We start from the raw sequence: 20519 nt of genomic DNA on the forward strand, positions 1-20519 counted from the left end.
CCCGCCCCGGGCCGCCCATAAAAGCGGCCCCGCGCCCGCCCAGCGCCGCCGCCGCCGCCGCTCCGCCGCCGGCCATGGCCAAGGACCAGCTGAAACCGCGGCTGTGCCGAATGCTCAAGGGGGAGAGCGGCTACGGCTTCCACCTGCACGGCGAGAAGGGCAAGAGCGGCCAGTTCATCCGCAAAGTGGAGCCCGGCTCGCCCGCCGAGGCGGCGGGGCTGCGCGCCGGGGACCGCGTCGTGGAGGTGAACGGGCTCAACGTGGAGCAGGAGACGCATCACCAGGTACGGCCGGGGCACCGCGGCACCCCGGGCCGAGCGGGGCTGTGCCCGCTGCAGCCGACCTGCGGCGGGCCAGAGCGGGATTTCACCCGAAATATCCCCGCGGCAGCATCCCCGGCCTGGGGCGGCTGCAGCGGCGGGGTGGATGCAGCGGTGGGGTGGGTGCAGAGGTGGATGCAGAAGTGGGATGGGTGCAGAGGTGGATGCAGAATTGGGTGGGTGCAGAGGTGGATGCAGAGGTGGGATGGGTGCACAGGTGGGGTGGGTGCCCCCCCAGATGCCAGGGCCGGGCTTTGCGGGACCCGCAGCTCCGTGCGGGGTCGCGCCGCCGGGCGCAGGACGCTGCAGCCGTGTCAAGGTGGGAAAGGCGAAGAAGGTGTGTGGGGCTGGGCAGGGCTCTGCCGCGTTATGCAATCTGTGGTGGAAAGGAATGGGGAGACCCGAGCTTTATTTCCGGCTCTGCTGTGGGTTTTCTTGGCTGCTTTGGGCGAGCTGCGCCTGCCTGTGCAGCCCGGAGTGTGGGAAGATGCCTGAAAATCTCCAGATAAAGCTGTGCAGATGTTCAGCAGTTGGGCTGGCCAGGGAGCGATAGGGCTCGGAGGGGAGCCGTGGCTCTTTCTGGCCACGCTGGGACTGGGCAGGTCCGAGGCTGCTGTTTCTCTGCTCTCCCACAGAAGCTGTTTCAGGCTGTGGCATTTTCTCCCTGTAAAACTGAAACTTGCATTTGTCAAACAATTTAGTCTAAAAAACCCAAGAAATGCAGAAAAAAACAAGCAATGAGAAAGAGAAAACAAACAAGCAGTGAGGTTCAAGCTACTCCAGTCCTGCTGGACACTCAGAGCCTGGCAGGGGCACAATTTGCCTCGTGGTTTGTGGGGCTCTGCAGGATTTGGTGTTTTAGTAACTTAAAACATCTGCTCAGCCCGGCTGCCAGCACTGCAGGGGACAGAGCTGGGATGTGCCTGGACCCCGCAGAGTTTTGGGGGGCTCTGTGTTCCCAGACCTCGCCCCAGGTGTGGATGTTGCCGTGCTGAAGGTGAAGCTGATCCTTCCAGGTGGCTCCAGTAAAGCCCCGTGGACTCCCCTCAAGAGCCCGGTGGGGTTTGGTGGCTAGCTGAGCTTGTTTTGATGCTCTGAGCCAGCCGTGTGAAAGTTGATGTTTGTCCTGAGTGCGATTTCAAACCCCTTGAAGGAGGATCCCCATCTTTGATGTGGCTGGGCAGGAAGGAGGGCTGTGTTCCTGTGGTGCCTTGGAAGCCACCAGAGCTCCCTGCTGGCGCTGGGCTGCTGGGGACGGGCGATAGCGGAGCCAGCTGTGCCTTTGAAACGTGCTGGGGCTTCCCAGTAGGTCAAGTGAAATGGGAGGGGGAAAGTTCTCTTTCTTCCTTTTTTTTTTTTGGTTGTTTGTTTGTTTTTGCTGCTGGCGGCAGGATGGAGCGCTGGCACTGCTGGCTGCTGCAGAGCAGTGATTGGAACAGGGTGTCCAGGAACTCGGTGCCCGCTCTGGCTGCTGTGGCACTGGGATCTGTGAGAGTGCCAGTGCTGGGAGCCCTGCCTGCTCTGGGATCACCCTTTTCCCTGCCTCAATACCACAAGAACCTCTTCTTTCCCCCAAAAGCTGCCCAGCACTGATGGGCCATGGTGAGGGTGATGCCCTGGCGGGTCACACGATGGCTCTGAGCAGCCACCTCACCGTGGCCCTTCCTCGTGCTGCTCCTTGCCCAGCCTTGAACAAATAACACTTCTCCATGTGCACAGGGGAGCCCGCAGCACACCAGGCCTGGCTGCTTGGGTGTAACTGTATTTCCAGCTGAAGCTGGCAGCATTTTTGTCTTTGTTCTCCGTTTTTCCCTTGGCCTTGCCCAAGGAGCGAAGGCAGAGCGTGTTCTGTCTCAGAATTGCATCCTGGGTTCCTCAGAACCGGGCAGAGCCGCAGCTCCTGAGCACAGAAAGGCTCCTGGTGCCCAGGTAGCCTGGCAGCATGGAGCCGGGCACGGGCACCTCTGTGGGAGGTGGCACCTCTGCTGCTGGTGGCACCGTGAGTCCTTGGGTGCTGCTGTTTGGCAAGGGTGGCAGGGCCGGCGCTGCCGGGCTGGCGCTGCCGTCACCAGGGGTAAAGTCTGCTTGGGTGGAGCTGCGGAAATCGTGGGGCTGGGTGGGGTGCTGAGGAGGTCCCAGATGAGCAGGGCAGGCTGCATTGTCTCCAGAAGCCTGCGGGACTCCAGGCTGGGAGCATGGCTCGGAAGCGGGTACGGCGCTGGGCAGGAGCTCGCCGGGAGCTGCTGCTTTGCCTCCCACCTCAGGGAGACCTGCTGCCTTGGGGGGGCTCCTCACAGCCCCTTCTGCTCATCCTGCTCGTGGGGAGGGGGCAAGGGGCTGCTCTGTGCCACTCTCCATCCCTGCCTGCCACTCGTGGGACCTTTGCTCTATCGCTGCTCTCGCTGTGGCTGTCGGGGGGCTCGGCCATGGGGTGAGCCCAGCACTGCTCCACGCCAGCTTTGGACCCTTCTGTGGACCCTCGGAGCTTCTCTGCAGTCTGTGGGACCCCTGTGATCCCCTGTGCTGCCTGGAGCACCTGAACTGTGGGCTCTGGGGGATGTCACTGCAGGGCCAGCACCTTCCCCGTCCGCATCTCTGCTGTGCGTTGGCTGCTGCTGCCGGGTCCCCTCTGGGAGAAGTGTCCCTGCTGGTGTCAGCAGCACCGTCTGATGTCAGATGTAAAGGGATCTGAACGGGAGCAGATGGATTTTCTGGGCCTGATGGATCAGCACCCTCCAGGCTGGGAGCCCGGGATCGCTGCCGCGCAGGCAGAGGCTGCAGTGGATGAGTTAGTTAAGCCCTGTCTGCAGCCTGTACATTTCTTGCAGGCTGGTTTTTTTCCTTGTTTACAGATACCGGCTCTGTTGACCTTGAGTGGAGCTCGCAGGGAGTAAATAAACGCTGGTTAATTGCGTATTAGGCTCGTTTGTCGCTCTAACCTTGGTGTGTCTGGTCACTGTGACCTAGATCAGAGCAGGAGCCCTGCAAGGAGCCCCGGGCTGCTTTTGGGGGGTTCCCAGCACGTCTGGGGTGTTCAGGGCCACCCCATGGCTGGGGATGGTGGCTAAACAGGACTGCCAGCAATGCCACCCCTCCTCCTCCTCGGGATGAAGGCCTGTGCAGGGAGGAGGTGCCCTCGGCAGCTGCCAGCAGTGAGTCTGGAGGTGGTTTCCCTGTGGATGTTCTGGGTTTTCCCTGTTTCCATCCCAGCCCGCTCTGGTGGGATTTACCCCCTGCCTGGCTGTGGGATCAGTTCCTCCTGGCTCTCTGCAGTGTCAGAGCCTCTGCCAGTCTCTGATCCCTGCAAAGGAGCCGGGCACAGCAGGACAATGTCCCCATTCAGCCCTGCCTGGAGCTGGATCCTGCCAGGGACGGGCTCATCTCCCGCTCCCAGCGCTGGCTCCCCTCTTCTCTGCTGGTTCCCAGCACGGGCTGGGGATGGATGCATGGACTGGGCTGTTTTCCTTCCTGAATCTACCCCTAACCTGCACAATGGTGTGGTGGGGGACAGTCCAGCACCCAGCTGCCCACATTGGTGCTTGGAGCCTTCCTGTGCCCCCTGGCTCGTGCCCTGCCCTAGCTATGGGAATAGGACACCCTGGATTGAGGAGATGAGGGTGTTTGCTTGGTGGGACAGAGGGCTGCTGATGCTCGAGGGGCAGTGACAGCCTCTGGAAGCTCTTGGCTGAGCAGGAGGCCATCCCAGGTAGCTGGGCAGGGTGGCCTGGGCAGAGCTGCTATGTGGCTGACGGACCTGAGCTGGAGGAGATCCCCAGGGATCTCCCAGAGCTGTGCCCTTGCCCTTTCTGCCCCATCACCGGGGCTGGCTGGAAACTCCTTTCCATAACCCTTTACCCAGACCGGAGCTGCAGCACTTGGGGGGCGAGCTGATGGCCCTTGGGTGCCACCCCCGAGTGTCCCCATGGCTCCGGCTGAGCCGTCCCTGTCGTTCCCAGGTCGTGCAGCGCATCAAGGCCGTGGAGACGGAGACGCGCCTGCTGGTGGTGGACAAGGAGACGGACGAGTACCTGTGCAGCCTGAGGCTCACCTGCACCGAGGACATGGTGCACAACGGCATCCTGCTGGGCTCAGCCCTGCCCCCTGCCAAGGGCCCGGCCAGCGACAACGGCGAGGTCTGGAAGCCACAGCTGGATCTGAGCGGGGGCAGCCTCCAGAGGCATTCCCACAGCTTCTCCTCGCACGGCAGCAGGAAGGTGAGGGCACAGCGGGGCTCTGGGGAGCCCCTGGGATCTTCTTCCTCCTTGAGCATGGCTTGTCCCGTCAGAGAAAAGCATTCTGTGTGTGACTGTCACCTTGGGGACCCCCGGTGTCCCAGGCTGTTCTGTGGAATCTCTCATTCCAGGCAGCACTGGCTGTTGGGGGCTGTGCATTCCCTCCCCTCCAGTGCCCCCGAGGGTCTCCTGAGCTGCTGGGGGGCTCTGGGGGGCTGCCAGTCCTGGGGACAGTCACCCTGCAGTGCCTCAGCCAAGGCTGGTGTCCCAGCCTGGGTCTCAGGCTGCCCAGAGCAGGGCTGTGGCCAAGCTGGAGCTCATGAATGAGCTTCTCTCCCTCCGTTATTAGCAGGAGGGAGGGAACATCTGGGTTGAACATGTTCGCAGCTTTTTGCTGAAATAGGAAGTTAATTGGCTCTTTTTGAGCAGCCTGGGTCTGGACTGGGATTCAGCACTAAGTGCCTTTTATTGGTAAACTCCTTTCCAGAAGGGAAGGAATTCGGGGTGGAACACGTCCAGTTTCCATGGCTGCGGGGCTGGAGACGGCGCAGGCTTGTGCGGGGCTGATAGCGGGGCTGGCTCGGGCTGCGAGCGAGCCAGGAGCTGCCTGGGTGTGTGTCACCCTGCTCCTCGGGCCTCTGTCCCCTCCCGTTCGTGTCCCCCTGTCCTGTGCAGCCTCTTCAGCACGGAGCTGCTGGGCATCCCCCTCCTCCTCCTCCTCCTCCCCCTCCTCCTCCTCCTCCTCGCTGGGGGCCCTGCAGGGGCTGCCCTGCCAGGTCGGTCTCTGTCCCCTCGCACTGGGGCTGCTGGCTGGGTGCTGGCCCAGGAGTGGCCACTGGGCTGCCAGGAGGGGATCCACGGAAGTCAGAAAAGCGTTGTGTCCTCAGAAATCCCCCGTGCAGATAAAGGGTGATGCTGGTGTGAGGCAGGAGAGGGGCTCTCCCCTCTGGTGCTTCCCTCTGGAGCTGTTTCCAGTCTTGCAGAGAAGGCTCCCCCTTCCCTGGGCAGGCTCAGAGACAGTGTTTTATTCTTCTTTATTTATTGCCTGATTTGAAGCTGTGTTTCCCCTGGAGGCTGGAGCCCCGCTGGGACAGGGCTGGGAGAGGAGCCATTCCCAAGGAGAGGGTGGCTCTCCCCACCCATTCCCAAGGAGAGGGTGGCTCTCCCCACCCATTCCCAAGGAGAGGGTGGCTCTCCCCACCCATTCCCAAGGAGAGGGTGGCTCTCCCACCCATTCCCAAGGAGAGGGTGGCTCTCCCCACCCATTCCCAAGGAGAGGGTGGCTCTCCCCACCCATTCCCAAGGAGAGGGTGGCTCTCACACGGGGCATTTCCTCTCCTGCGCTGTTCCCCGTGCTGGTCGGGCTCCAGCAGCAGGAGCTGACGGGAAGTCAGGCCGGGGGAACAGGACGGTTCTTTCCGGCCTCTGGGCTTTGGCTCCTCCGAGGAGAGGGTGGGACAGGGAGAGCAGGGCTGGGAGGGGGGAGGAGAGCCCGTGTTCCCCCCAGAGGGGCTTTTCCTGGGCACTCAGTGCTCACTGTGCTGGACGCAGGGGAGCTGGCTCCAGGGGATGGGGTCAGGCTGCTGAGCACCTTGGGGTGGTTTGCTCCTGCCTCGGCAGCTCTCCGGAGAGCTGGGCACTGCCAGCTGTCCTGCCAAGGTCACTTCTCCCTGCCAGGGCCCTGTGTGACTCTGGGGTGAGGTCAGGGGTGGCTGGAGCAGCAGGACCTGCATCCTGTCCTGTGCCTTGCCATCCTGCCTGGTTCAAGGTGGTGAAACCTGCTCCAGGCTCCTGGTCTGGTTGGTGTGTCCCTCTTGCTGGCTGCCAAAGCAGCAGGAGGCCAGGGCATGGTGGGGAAGGGGTGCTTGGACCCCGATTTCTGCCTTGCACTGTGTCCCCCCACGGGGCAGCTCGAGCCTGACCCTAATCCAGCAGATCACAGGCACTGGAATGTGCAGCTCCCAAGTGTGAGGGTTTTTTTGGGAGATTGCTGCTGCTGCAGTGATGCTGTGACAGCTGGGATACACTCAGAGATTTGTCCCCAGCCAGATTTAGGGCTTTTCTGAGCTTTCCTGGAGGCGTTCAGTGAAGGAGAGGAGGCAGCTCCTTCCCCCTGCAGACCTGTGGCCCCGAGCTGCCCCTGTGGGAATGGGGCTGGTGCTCCAGGGAGCTGCATTTTTGTCAGCAGCGTTTGTTTATAGAAAGGCTGGAGTTCTCCTGCATTGGAGGCCGGGCTTGTTCAGGGCAGCCTGAAGAGACGAGGAGGGAAATCTGGTGGCTGTGATGGAGCAGGGAGGGTGGGCACGGCCCTGCCACCCCCCAGAGCTGCCTTGGGTGGGGAGGTCACCCTGCACCCTGGCACTCGTGCTCCAGGAACCTCGGTGATGCCATGAATAATTCAGCACGTATTTAAAATCCTGCCTGGGGAGCAGGTCAGCAGGGCTGGCAGCCAGCAGCTGTGGCTGTCACAGCCCTGCTGTCCCCGCTGCTGTGGGGACAGTGCCCTGTGTGGCCGTGGTGGCACAGGGAGCCAGGGCTGCCCTGTCCCACAGAATTGTGCCCATTCCTGTGTCTGCTGGGCTGGGGGGGTTTGTCCCACTCTGTCCCCTGGCAGGGCACGTGTCCCCATGCCAGGTGCTCCCCTGTCCCCAGCAGGTTCTGGTGGCCACCAGGCTGTTTCCATCCTTCCCAGGGCTCTGGCTCTGCCCTGCAGAGGTGGGGCTGGGGGTCCCAGCGTGGCAGGGCTGCTCCAGGTGCTGGGTGGCAGCTGCTGTAATGGCAAAGGTGCCTTTGGGCCACGGGTGGCTGTGATTGAGCGCCTGGGCTGGTGGTGTGTGAAAGGCAGGGGAGCTGCAGGGCTGCCAGGACCTCACCTGGGTGCTGCTGGTCACTCCAGAGGTGTCCATGGTGGGCAGGGGTCCTGGCCAGGCTGGCAGCACCTTTGCAGGGGCTGTGGCTCTGCTGTCCCATTCCTGCTGGGCACTAGGACCCCGTTATGGCCATCAGGGGTGTCCTTGGGACTTGCTGCCTGCTCCAGGTGTGTTTGCAGCAGAAACAAGAGCAACAGCAAAGCCAGAGAGGCGTTGGGGGTGATGCAATTCCCTTCCTTCGTGCTCTGGTCTGCATGGGCTGGGTGTGCAAAGGGACCTTTCCAAGCTTTGTGAAGGATGAACTTCTCCAGAGTTTATCCTTTGGAGCACAAACCCACATCTTGGAGCTGCTGGATTCCAGCCTGTGCAGTCTGTGCAATTTTAATGGGGGGGAATTAGTGGCTGGTTGCTGATTGTGCTTTGCTGGGGAGGGATGTGTCACCTTAGGGTCACTGCTGGCAGGAGCTGGAGGCAGCAGGCTGGTGTCCCTGGGGTGACACGGGGGCGGTGGCAGCTCCTGAGCCCCCCGTGTGTCTGGGGACAGCTGTGCTGCTCTCTGAAGGACGAGGGCTGGGCACCTGTGGGGACCAGGTGTGGGGTCAGTGCTGACCTCGAGGCAGTCAATATTTACCCTTCTCTTTGGGCCAGGAGTAAGAACTTCTGCCCGTTGCAAATAAACCCCTCGTGCTGTGGTGTCTCCTGCCACGGCGCTGCGAGGGGAGTAACTCAGGACAGATGTCTTTGGAGCACTTGGCCAGCTCAGCTGAGGCCCAAAATTTAGGGCTTGTAGAATAACCACAGAGATGTAATAAAACCAAACACGAGCAGAAATGTCTGCAGCAATTATGCAATTTAAAAAAAAAAATAAAATAAGTGGATGGTTTGAATTAAAGCACTTCCCTGCAGCATCCTCCACTGCCCGCGGCAGGCTCGGGGCTGTGGGAGGATGGCACTGGGAAGGATGGCAAAGCTCAGCCCTGGCACAGCCTGGTGATGCCCCTGCTGTGCAGGGAGAGGTGTGGGGAGCCCTGGGGCACAGAGCCCGGGGAGCTGTGGCTGTGTCCCCTGCATTCCCTGCCCTTCCCACAGCAGCTGGGTTTGGGGATGCTGTGAGAGGGCAGAGCCCGGGGGGCAGCAGGGGCTGTGCCACCCCCGGGGGGCAGCAGGGGCTGTGCCACCCCCGGGGGCTCTGCCCATTTCTGCTTTAAGATAAACCACTTTGCAAAGCCAGCTGTGCACCTGCAGCGTGGAGCTGCTCCTGGCTGAGGACATGGATGGGATGGGTGAGGAGGGGACGGTGCCTGCAGAGCCTCTGCCAACCCCCAGAGTCCTTGCCATGGGGCACCCCTGTGCCCTGAGGGGTCTGCCTGGGGTGGGGGCTCGGCCAGGCGTGGACTGGGGTCCCAGGTTTTGGGATTTCCATCCCAAAGCAGCGGCAGCAGCCGGGCGGAGCTGTGGGGCCGCTGACCCCGCTGCATTATTGATGTCGCCGGGCTGTGGCATCGCGTGTCACCGGGCTGGGGGTGGCTCTGGAGCAGCTCCAGCTCCGCTCCTCGGCAGTGGGGGCTGGGACCGAGGGGATGCAAATCCTCATCCCTGGCAGTGCCCAGGGCCGGGCACAGGAGCAGCCTCGGATAGTGACGGAATGAGGGAGACTCGGAGCTCCCTTCCCATCCCAGGGTTCCGTGGTGATTTTGGGGCGCTGCTGCAGGGGTTGGGGGGCTCCAATCCCCCAGCCCTGCGGGGTGGGCCAGCCCCAGCCCGTGTCCCTGTGCCCTGACCCCGTTCCCTCTGCTGCCAGTTTGGGATTCGTGTTCTGGCTGGGATGAGCAGCGTGTGCTGGGCACCACCGCAGCACCCAGAGGAGGGGCTGGCAGGGACCCCAGCCCCGTCCTGCTGCTCCCCGTTCTGGCTGCACCATTTCCCGGGGGCTGCGAGCTGGAGGAGCCGGGCAGGGCGGGGATCCCGCATCCTCCCGGCGCTGCGGGGTTTGGATGCCCAGAGCTTCCTTGGCACTGCCAGGGCAGGGCTGGGCAGGCGGCCCCCGCTCCAGGCCGGCCCCGCAGAGCGGGCTGGGGGCTATTTTGGTGCCGGGCAGCGCAGGAAGCCCCTCCCGGGGAGGAGAGCATCCACCCCGCGGCACGAACTTCCTCCCCGCGGTATTTTTAGTGAAACACAAAGCCGGGGAGGGGAGGCGAGAGGCAGATTAGCATCGGGAGGAGCCGTGCCCTGCCAAGAGCCTTTGTTCCCGGAGCCACACGCTGCCCAGGGGACGGAGGGGTCACCCCGGGACCCCCCAGCTCCCCGGAGCCGGCTGCAGGGCGCTGGGGATGCTGCGGGTGGTCCAGCCGGTGCTGATCCCTTCTGCATCCTCGAGTAATGAAAAACTTTCCCTGGGAACGATTGGGAAGCTGATATTAACTGGGAGCTGCTGGAAGTGCAGCCCTCCCCAGCCCCCTCGGCTCGCAGGGATGGGCTCCAGCAGCTTTCCCTCAAAGCCAGCCCCGCTCACCAGTGGGCTCCCAGCCAGCTGTGGATGGTTCTGTTCAATGGCAGGGCTATTAAATGGTTTAGAATAAATTAAAAATCTTCTGGCAGCGGCGGGGCCTTCAGCGTGTGCCCTGGCAGCTGCACAGAGCCTCTGCTGTGCCTCTGCTCCATCCCCTGGAGCTGCTCCAGCCTGCTGGGCTCGTGGGCTTGACATGGCAGAGGAAACCTTGAAACAATATTGGGTTTGGGCTGGTCTTTTTTTTTTGTTTTTTTTTTGGGATCCTCTGTTTATCCCCGAGAGCCGAGTGAGCTGTGGAGAAGGGGATGTGCTGCACGTTCCCAGCTGTTTATCCATCCAGGGCTGTCCCAGTGCTGTGTGGAGGGATAAATCATCCCAGGCCTTGGATCTGGACCTGCTGGTGCCTCGGGGGTGCTGTGGCTGTGGGGGAATCCCAGCTCCTCCTGCTCCCAGCTGGGTGGGAGCTGCTGGAGCTGTGGGATTGCTGCTGGGGAATGGAAACAGGGGGGCAAAGGTGCCAGGGCTGCTGACTTCCACTCTGAACCCCCAGTTTGGAGGGGGCAAGGCTTCCAGACACACCTGACTTGCAAAAGACGTTCTAAAGAGCTCCTTTTCAGCCGTAAAGCGCCGTTCCTTGAGTGCTCACAGCCCTTGAGATGTGGCATCTGTGTTGCTCATTCCTGCCCTCCGGGCTGGGGGAGTGGAGGGAATGATGTACCCAGCACTACAGAAGAGCTCAGGGTGGAAGTGAAGGTCTGTTCTGAGCTGGTTTTGTCTCCCAGTCCTTTGCTCTGCCTCTGGATATGGAGATTTTACAGGCACTGGTGGTGGGAGACGCCAGGCTGGGATATGAGAGAGCAAAAATTAAACTTGTAATCAGTAGAGGCTTTCTCCAGATCACAGGTCTCTGTAAATAAGGAATTGAACCTCAGGCTGTTGACATAATTCTTTCTGGCAAGATCCATATTGTAATTTAATTTCATTACATTTTGCCAGGACTCCTGAATGTTTTGGTTCCATTGCTGTGCACGTTCTGGCCAGATCCAGACGTGGAGCTGGATTTTGTTGGCTCAGTGTCTCTTTCCCCACTAAAGCTTTGCAGGAGTTTGTTTCCAGGTACAATAAGCTGGTGTGGGATGTTTGTTAGTGGTGAGCCTGTGAGAGCCAAATTTTAGTACTTTTATGAGCTCTGGGAAGGGGAGAAAGACAATTTCCTGCAGGTGCCAGTGCTGTGAAAGTGTGAGAGGCTGTTCAGTGGGCAGAGAATTCTGGAATGGTTTGGGTTGGAAGGAGCAGGTCAGTTAATCCACCCCCTTCCATGGCAGGGACACCTTCCACCACCCCAGGCTGCTCCAAGCCCTGTCCAGCCTGGCCTGGGACACTGCCAGGGATGCAGGGGCAGCCAGCCCCTGGCTGCTGTGCCCACCCTCACAGGGAACAATTCCTAATTCCCAATATCCCATCCATCCCTGCCCTCTGGCACTGGGAGCCATTCCCTGTGTCCTGTCCCTCCATCCCTTGTCCCCAGCCCCTCTCCAGCTCTCCTGGAGCCCCTTTAGGCTCTGGAAGGGACTCTGTGCTCTCCCTGGAGCCTCCTCTTCTCCAGGCTGCACAATTTGCAGTGCCTGGCTGTGGGTCTTTCCCCTGGGAGGGTCTCCAGCCTGGCACTGAGCTGTCCCAGGGATGCTTTAGGGAGGTTTGGGGCCAGGAGCAGCAGTGCCTGGGGGTCCAAATGTGTTCCTGGGCCTCTCCATCCCCATCTGCTGGGAGTGGGGTCGCTGCTGCCGAGCTGTTCTGTGATTAAACCTCTCATGGAATTACAGGGACTAATCCCCTTAAAGACACGAGCAGCACAAAGGGTGGTGGGAGGGCTGATCCCCCTGCTCCAGCCTCGGCAGGCTGAGCTCCCACCCTTGGGAATGTGGCCCTGGCACCTGGCTGAGCTGGCATTCCCTGGGCACTGGTGCTGTGCCCTGGGCAAGGTCTCCAGGGGCTCTTCCCAGCCCCTGAGTGTCCAGCTCCTTCCTACCAGAGCAGCAGCTCCTCATGAGGAGCAGCCAGAGGCCATCCCAGGTAAATCACTTCGTTCTGGCCTTGGCCTTGCTCGTGGTTAGCAGGATTTAATTAAGACAAGCCCTAATTAGTTGTAAGCGGGTGAGCTTTGCCTGGAAGAGTTCCCTGCTCCTGCCTGGCACTGGGGGGTGAGCCAGGGGGACGTGGGAGAGCCTGTGTGGTGCTGGAATGTGGGCATGGGTTCCCCTGGGAGTGGCTCATGGGTTGTGCTGGGCCCCCAAATCCCTCTTTGGGTTTTGTGAGCATGTTCTGGGGCTGTTCCCCCTTTCTGGGGGCTCGGTGTTCCCCTTGCCACAGGCAGGGATGGCAGCGTGCCCAGAGCCCCAGGACTGGCACTGGCACCCCCTCACCCCAGCTTTATCAGCAGGAGCAGCTGGTGCTGGCTCTGGGGTTATCTCAGGAGATCCTCCCTGCCCCAGGAAGCTCCTGTGGCTGCCCAGGGCTCCAGGGGCCACCGCAGCCCTTATCTGCCCTGCCCTGCTCAGCTGGAGATAAGCTCAGCTCCCTGGCAAGGGGCATCCCTCGTTTTAAGGAGCTTGGGTTAAAAAATGTCATTTTTGGAGCTCGGCAAAGCAGCCTTGGTGGTTCCTGGTCCCATCAATCCCGGGTTGATCCTGGGTTGGTGTCCCAGCAGTGCTGTGGGGTGCAGCTGGTGCCAGCATTGTGCAATGGGGGCAGTGACAGCAGGGTTGAGTTGTGGCTGGGGAGGTCAAGGGCAGCCCCAGCAGAGCTGGAGGCGCTGGGTGCCGTGCCCAGCTCAGCAGGTTTTGTGCAGGAGCTGTGACTTTTTTGGGAGAAGGGAGCAGTTCATGTGTGGAGCTGAGAGCTGGGATTGAAGCCCCTCACACCCCCCTGCTGGGAGGTCAAGGGCAGCCCCAGCAGAGCTGGAGGCGCTGGGTGCCGTGCCCAGCTCAGCAGGTTTTGTGCAGGAGCTGTGACTTTTTTGGGAGAAGGGAGCAGTTCACGTGGTGGAGCTGAGAGCTGGGATTGAGGCCCCTCACACCCCCCTGCTCCTTTCTGGAAAATGGCACCCCTGGATGTTTTATCTCAGGGTTTCTAAACACAAAAGGCCTGGCTCACACTGGGTGACCCCGAGCGCCGTGCCCCGCGCTGGCTCTGCTCTCTGGCTTTGCACAAGGAATGCAGAGGATGTTTGGAGCCCTCCCCCTGCCCCATTTCCTCCAGCGAGCTGGGCTGCCCGGCCAAGACAAATATTGGGAGTAAACTATTGAACTTCCCTGGGCCCAGCGCTCACAGAGCAGCGCCTGTTCTCCCCTCCCTGGGCAGGGGCCGCCCTGGGGGTGCAGATGTGTCCCCCTGCCCCGTGCCCCCCTCGCTGCCAGGTGGGCAGAGCAGGAGAAAGCCAGCCCCAAAGGGACAGCAGGATGCCTTGTGCCTTCCTTCCCACCCTGCCTGTGCTTTGCTGGGCTCTGCAAGGCTGAGTGTGGCACCCATGACCTCTTCCTCTGGGCTTTGGGGGCTCCTGGAGGGGACCGGGGTTTGTGTCCTTGCTGGCCTGTGGTGCAGAACAGTTTTCCCCATTTTGTATGAGATGCCTTGACTAACAGCTGGCTTTCTGCAGGGCACCCTATCCCTAAAAATCAGGCTCTCAGGGCAGGTCTTGGTGGTTTGAGCAGTAGGAGCTGGCCCTGCTGGGGTTTGCTGTGCGTTCCTGCCATGGTGACCCAGTCCCACAGCCTGGCACGGGGAAAAGCAGGACAGAGCCTGAGCAGCCTCAGTCCTTGGGAAAATACCTTTCCTTTCCCAAGAACCCTCCCTGTCCCTGTCCCGGGGTGTTCTGGGGGTGGGAGGTGCTGCCTGGTGCATCTCAGAGCCCCCTCCTCCTGCAGGGGTTTCCCTGGGAGCACAAAGCTGCAGGACTGGATTCCTGCTGAGGGCCAGGAATGGGGCCAGCTTCAGCCAATGTTTGGTGATTGCTCAAGGCCTCCAAAAGCAGCTGGGGAGGCCAAAGGGGGCTGGGCAGAGCCTGGAGGTGCCTGGCTCCAGCACAGAGCTGGGTGAAAGCTGGGCTGGGAGCTGTGCCTGGCTCTGCCCTGGGCAGGGGGCTCCGTTTGGGATGTGACATTGGGGGTGGCAGTGCTCTGGTTTGGGGTGTCACAGAGTGGGACACGAGCTCTGTGCTGCTGCACAGCCCCTGTGGAGGGAGGGAGGCAGGGAGCACTGTGGGATGGGGGGAGTTTATTCCCAGCATCTCCCTCTCTGCCTTCCCATGGTCCAGAGCAATCCCTGCTCTGGCCTGGGGCTCATGGTGAGCGTGGGAAGGAGTTTTTCCCCTGCTCCAGCACCTCCAGCCCTGCTCACTGACCGATGCTCTTTTCCCTCCCACCCAGCAGAAACAGATCCCAGTGGATCTGCTGAGATCCCTTTCAATCCAGAATGGAGATTCCATCTTTCTCCTCTTGGACAAACCCCAACCCACATTTCTGCCCCTCATCACCCTGGAGCTGATCCCTGTGGAGCAGAGGAGCTCTCTGGTACCCTGGCTGCGTGCTCCCTTGGCAGAGCCTGCTGGAAAAGTTGTCTCTCTCCATGAAAACACGTGCACGTGGCGCTTTCTGTCTGCTCCATCCTCCCTCCCTCCCTCTGCTCCCTGCTCCAGCCAAGCCTCTGCTGCTGCTGCTGCTGCTGGCTCCAGCCCTGCCCAGGCAGAGCGTGGGTGCTTTGCTGCCTGAGTCTGCTCCAGAGGGGAAAAATCGCTGCTTCCCACAGCTTGTGGCTGAGAAACTCCCCAGCTGCGGGGCTGCCAGTTTGGGACAGCTCCATCCCTGCTGGGGGATCAGCTGCGCCCTGTGGGGCTGTGTCCCCACACCAGGGACCCTCAGTGTGCCTGTCCCCGCTGGGGACACGGGGTGCCAGGCAGGACGTGGCCCTGCAGCCCCAAAGAGAGGCCCCTTTGTGCTCAGGGATTTCCCTAATGCCGAGGGGATGTTGGAGAGGGGCAAATCCAGGCTTACCCCTGGGCGAGGTTGAGCTGGGATTCCTTTGGCAGCAGGTTTCCTGAAGTGAAGCCCTGCTGGGGACTGTGAGGGAAGTGCTTTTTCCCAGTGCTGGAGTGGGAGTGGTGCCATCCCACAGCCTGGCAGTGCTGCCACCGTGGGCTGCACCTCCCCACCTTCCACATCCTGTTTTCTGCTGCCTGGCACTTTCTTTGGCATCAGAAGGGCTCCCAGCCCCCTGGCTGTGCCTGGGGCACAGCTCTGCATCCCACAGCTCCTGGCAAGGAGCAGGCTTGGGGTGAGCTGCACACTGTGGGGGAGGGCACAGGGAAGTGCAAACCTCTTCTTGCTGCTGCTCTGCTGCCATGGCGTGGTGAAGGGCCAGCTTTTGTGGTGACTTTTGCACCCCCCTGGCACCAGTGGCCCCCACTGTGCCCAGGAGGGCTGCAGGGCTCAGGGGAAGTGTCCCTGGGGCCAGCAGGACCCTGCTGAGGTTTGGTGCCCACTGTGGGCATCATCCTTCCCCTCCATGCAGGGAACCATGCTGCGAGCCTGGGCTTTCCATGGCATGGCTGATCCTCCTCCTCCTCCTCCTCCTCCTCCCAAGGACTGCCACCAGAGAAATCCCAGGAATACCCAAATTACCCTATCAGCTGCAGCTTGGCCGTGGGTCCTGCTGAGGAGCTGTGGCTGGACACGTTCCATTGCTAATTGGAGTCACTCTCTGCCATCCTCACCCGCTGCCTTGGTGCTGCCTGCTGGCACAGAAAGCCTGGGATGCATCCAGAGGGAGGGAGGGAGGGAGGGATGCATCCAGAGGGCACTGGGTGTGTGCTGGTGCAGCCCCCCAGGTTGGCAGGAGGATGCTGGGGAAACAGCACAAAGCTCGGTGTCTGCTGCCCTGAAAAGAAATACCTGGATTTTTAATGTTTCTGTCATTCAAATCAGCTGGGACCATTGAAATAATGGCAGTAATTTGAATAATGCAGGAGATTTCAGTAAGCTACAGCAGCCCAGTGCTGGGGCAGCAGGTGAGGGCCTGGTGGGGACACAGGGCTGGGACACAGGGTGGGGACACAGGGCTGTGACACAGGGCAGGCACAGTTTGTGCTGTCACCATCAGCAGCCTGCAGCTCTCCTCCTGGGGATACCCTGCTGATTTTAGGGTGATCACAGGCTCTGCCAGAAGCTTTTTGGTGGCAGCTCAGCCACGTTTGAGCTCCTCCTTTTCTGTGGGGTAGAGATGGCCACGGGCAGTCCCTGGGAGCTCCTGGAACTTTGTCCTGCTGAGTGTGAGTGTGGGAAGTGTTGGGAAGAAGGAGCATTCCCGAGTGGCCCTGGGCTGCCAGGCCTGTGCTGGGGCAGTGATGGGAGGTTTTCCTCTTCTGACCATTGGTGTCAGAGCTGAAACACCTCCTGGGAACAGGGTGGGTGGTAATTACAGCTCTGGCTGCCTGAAAGTGGGAGCAGTTGTTTGCTGCTCCTGCCCAGGGGTTTATTTCTGTTTGCTGCTCCTGCCCAGGGATCTATTCCCATTTTCTGCTCCTGCCCAAGGAATTATTTCCATTTTCTGCTCCTGCCCAAGGGTTTATTCCTGGCTGGTGCAAACCTCTGCCTGGGGGTGTCTCTGGATGCTGGAGCCGCCACCTTCCTGCCCAGTCCCAGCTCTGGCCCTGCAGGAAGGGGAGGAACATCTGCTTGTGTTTGGTGGGCCTGGCGTCCCACCAGCCCCGTCTCCCCTCCCCCTCTGTTATTTATAGCATTTCACCAACATCTGGAGTTTGAGCCGGGCTCTGACTGACTCCAGCCGGGGGATGGGGCTGGGGGAGACGTGTGTGTGCGGCCAGCAGGGAGGGGGGAGGGATGGAATGAGCCCTGAGCCCTCCCAGCAGGGATGCAATGAGCCCCCAGCCCCCCCAGCAGGACAGGAGGGATGGAATGAGCCCGGAGCTCTCCCAGCAAGGGTGGAATGAGCCCTGAACTCTCCCAGCAGGGATGGAGGCAGGGATGGAGGGATGCAATGAGCCCCCAGCCCTCCCAGCAGGACAGGAGGGATGGAATGAGCCCTGAACTCTCCCAGCAAGGATGGAGGCAGGGATGGAGGGATGCAATGAGCCCCCAGCCCTCCCAGCAGGGATGGGTGAGCCCCCAGCCCCCCCAGCAGGGATGGGTGAGTCCCCAGCCCCCCCAGCAGGGATGGGTGAGCCCCCAGCCCCCCCAGCAGGGATGGGTGAGCCCCCAGCCCTCCCAGCAGGGATGGAATGAGCCCCCAGCCCTCCCAGCAGGGATGGGTGAGCCCCCAGCCCCCCCAGCAGGGATGGGTGAGCCCCCAGCCCTCCCAGCAGTGTGTGGGGGGCTGCATCATCCCATTCTGGACCTGAGGACCATCCAGGCTTTGGGAAGCCCCAGGAGCACCCTAGCTGTGCTTTGGCAGCCCTGGGCATGGGGCAGAGCTGCTGTGTCCTCTCCCCACGACGCAGAGCCGGGGTGCTCTGCCTCCCCCAGCCTCAGCCCTGCTCTCCGGGTGGCTTTGAGGCTCCTTTGGGGTTTGCTGTCCCCTCTCCAAGTGTCACCGAGGGGCCCTGGCCCTGGGGGATGCAGGGCTGCAATAGCCCCTTTGTGGTGCTGCTTTAATGGGAGAACTTGAGTCATTCCTGGGGGAAGGGGAAGGGAGGGAGCCCAGCCCTGCTGGGCAGCACGAGAATGGAGGCAGCACTCCTGCTCCAGCCGTGGCACCATCCCAAAGCCTCCTGCTTCCCATGGCAAGGGCTGTGGGCACTGCTGGCAGCACCCAGGCTCCTGCTTCTCCAGCTTTCCTCATCTTTGCAGTGAGGAACACCGTGGGGTTTCACCCCTCCCTTCCAGAGCGGTGACAAAAATCTCCTTAAAGTGAAGCACGTCCCTAAATCCGTGCACGGGCAGCAGCCTTGGAGCTTCCAGCAGGACCGTGGTGATAATAGTGGCAATTAAAGCTGGCCCCAGGCTCGGCTCAGCTCCCAGTCTAACCAGTCCTGCCAAGGGAGGGTGCCCTGACAGGGGCTGTAAATGGGTCCCTTGTTCTGGTGGTGCCCTGGGCTCTTTTCCTGCCTTGGGTTCTCCCCTTCCTTGGCTCTTTCCAGGCTCCCAGTGTCGCCCCTCACTCACTCCTGTGCCTGCTGGGGGTTGGATTGGGGTCAGGATCCTGAATTTGTGCCCCACAGCCCCGAAGGTGGCTGTGCATGCCCTGCCCTGCATCCCTCAGTGCTGCAGAGCCCAAAGTGCAGGGGGTGGAGAGCTCCCAGCTGGAGCTGAGACTGGGAATGGACACCAGGGCTCTGAGCAGTGTTCTCTGTCCCCCCAGGACATCTCTGTGTCCCCAGGGCAGGGCAGGAGCCCGGTGTCCCCCAGCCCTGCTGGGTTCTGCAGCTGAGGTTTGTTTTGGAGGGAGCAAAGGAGCCATTTTCTGACCAAAACCACAGGAAAAGGAGAGGAAACACCATGGCTGCTGACTGAAAGTATGTCAACAATGTAAATTAGGCAGGAATGCTCCTGCCTGGGTTTTCTCCAGCCCTGCCAAGCAGGGATGGAAATGTCTGACCTGTCCTGGGTGCTCCTGGAGTGCATCCAGGTGCTGCCATTCCCAGCAGGGGCGACTGGAGCCTGGTGGCAGAGCCCTGGGGATGGGCACGGGGGCCAGGCTGGCGCTGGCAGCAGGGAGAGGTGGTCCCAGGCAGGACTGAGCCGATTAGAGCCCTGATCCCGGTGATTAAGGGGGGCACACCCAGGAGATGAGCTCGGTGGAGTTGCAGCAAATCCCCGCTGGAGCACGAGCAGGGCTGGAGCTGCTGCTGCCACCGTGGGACACCCCCAGGGCCACCCTGCCCTCCCAGCCTGGCCCAGAGTGTCCCATCAGCTGGGAGGAGGTTTGGGGTGACATCGTGGCCGAGGCACTGCAGGAGCCACCAGGATCCAGGGGATGGTACCAGCCTGGTCTCTAGAGTAGCTCTGTGTGTGTCTGTGTCCTCCTCTTCCTCCTCTCCCTCCTCCTCCTCTCCTCAGGACCCAGGGGAGCTGATGTCCACGCTGAAACTGGTGTGGAGTATTTTTTTTTTATTCCTGGACAAAGCCCTAAGTGGCTTTCAAGGCATTTTAGCCCATTGTGGGCAGGAGTTTGTGGGGCAGAGGGGCTGGGGACAGTCCTGGGACATGGCCACCAGTGTGGAGAGAGAGGCCATGGGTGTGGAGAGCCCTTGGGTGCTCCTGCAGCTTTCTGGGCTGGTTCTGACGTGCCCTTTTTGTCCCTGTCCCTGCTCTGGGTCGGGGGGGGTGCTGTGAAGGTGCAGCTTGGTTTTGTGAGTCCTTTGGGACAGTGGTGACAGCGGGCTGTGGGGAGCAGGGGACACCCCTGTCCTGGGCTGGGTCAGCAGTGGCAGCAGGAGCTGGTGGCACTGGTGGCATTGAGCTTTGGGTTTGGCTGGATAACAGAGCTTGGGGGCTGCTCTGCTGCCCCTCAAAACCCAGGAGGGGAGTTTGGCTCCTTTTGGTGCTTCTGGGAGTGGGTTCTGCTTTCCCGGAGGCTGCTAATTAATGGTGTGGAAATGCCCTGGTTAATCAGAGCTGGTGACATTTGTGACGTTTGTGACACCAGCCCCGAGATGGGAGCAGCCCTGGTCACTGCAGGGACCTGCTCAGGTGGCACTGAGCCAGGCCTGGGGCACCCATGAGCCAAGGGGCACCTCTGGGGAGCCCCAGGAGCTGGGGCTTGGCTCTGGAAGAGCCAGGGTGACCCCAGGTGACCCCCTGAGCCAGGGGGTGTCCCTGAGGGACCCCAGTTCCCATCAGCAGCGCTGGAAGCTCTAAGGGAAATAAAAAATCAGATGCTGCAAAGAGTTGCCATGAGATTGTGAGAGCTGGCAACACCCAATCAGTTTTTTTTTTTTTTATTTTACTGAAAGCATTTCATTGTTATTTAATGTCTTGTTTGTGCATTTTTAAATGGACCAGCTTGAGCTGGGCTTCCGAAACCTTTTCCTTGGAAAAATGCAGCTGCTTTGCCCCAAGCTGCAGCTCCAGGGCTGGGTGTGAGTGCAGCATTTACCTGCACAGACAGGGATGGAGTGTGCCCTGCTTAATCCAGCTCATAAAAAATCAGTGTTCACTGGAAGTGCTTGAATTCCTGGTGAGGGAAAAAAAAAAAAAATCATTTTGCAGATTTTTTTTTGGTGTGTGTGGGCAATTTTTGGCTTGTTGAGACAAAAAAAAAAAACAATCGAGCTGAATTTTGCTGCTTTCCAGCACGCATGTGGATGTAACTCGATCCAAGCTGGCTCTGGGGCATTGCAGCCTCCTCCTGCAGGCAGGATCCTGGGAAGCCCCCACAACTCTGCTCTTCCAGGGAAACTTGGGTTTCACAAAGGCCAGATCCCCCCGGGAGCTGGGGAAATATCTTCCCAGAACACAAGCAGGGAAACGCTGGCACGGGTAAAAGGGAAAATAAAGAGTGGAGCTGGCAGGAGAGGCAGCAGCTCCGTGTCCTGGGGGTGTGAGCAGGACCGAGGGGAGTGTCAGCTCTGCTTCGT

At 60.8% G+C, this 20519-nt stretch overlaps 1 protein-coding gene across 2 annotated transcripts in view; it reads left to right on the plus strand.

Moving 5' to 3' along the window:
• Nucleotides 1-6: 6 nt before the first annotated feature.
• SLC9A3R2 (SLC9A3 regulator 2) overlaps nt 7-20519 on the plus strand; it is a 31982-nt gene continuing 11469 nt past the window's right edge. Inside the window, exons 1-2 of one of the 2 annotated variants that reach the window (XM_041402034.1) lie at nt 7-284; nt 4277-4534. In XM_041402034.1, the coding sequence (XP_041257968.1) occupies nt 75-284; nt 4277-4534 (468 nt within the window). In that variant the 5' untranslated portion in view covers nt 7-74. Of the gene's footprint in view, nt 285-2443; nt 2531-4276; nt 4535-20519 lie in introns of those variants that run through there. The other variant, XM_041402035.1, reaches the window with a different exon arrangement.

This window comes from Onychostruthus taczanowskii, unplaced genomic scaffold, assembly GCF_017590055.1.
Source record: "Onychostruthus taczanowskii isolate IOZ18803 unplaced genomic scaffold, ASM1759005v1 scaffold19, whole genome shotgun sequence".
Lineage (NCBI taxonomy): Eukaryota > Metazoa > Chordata > Aves > Passeriformes > Passeridae > Onychostruthus > Onychostruthus taczanowskii.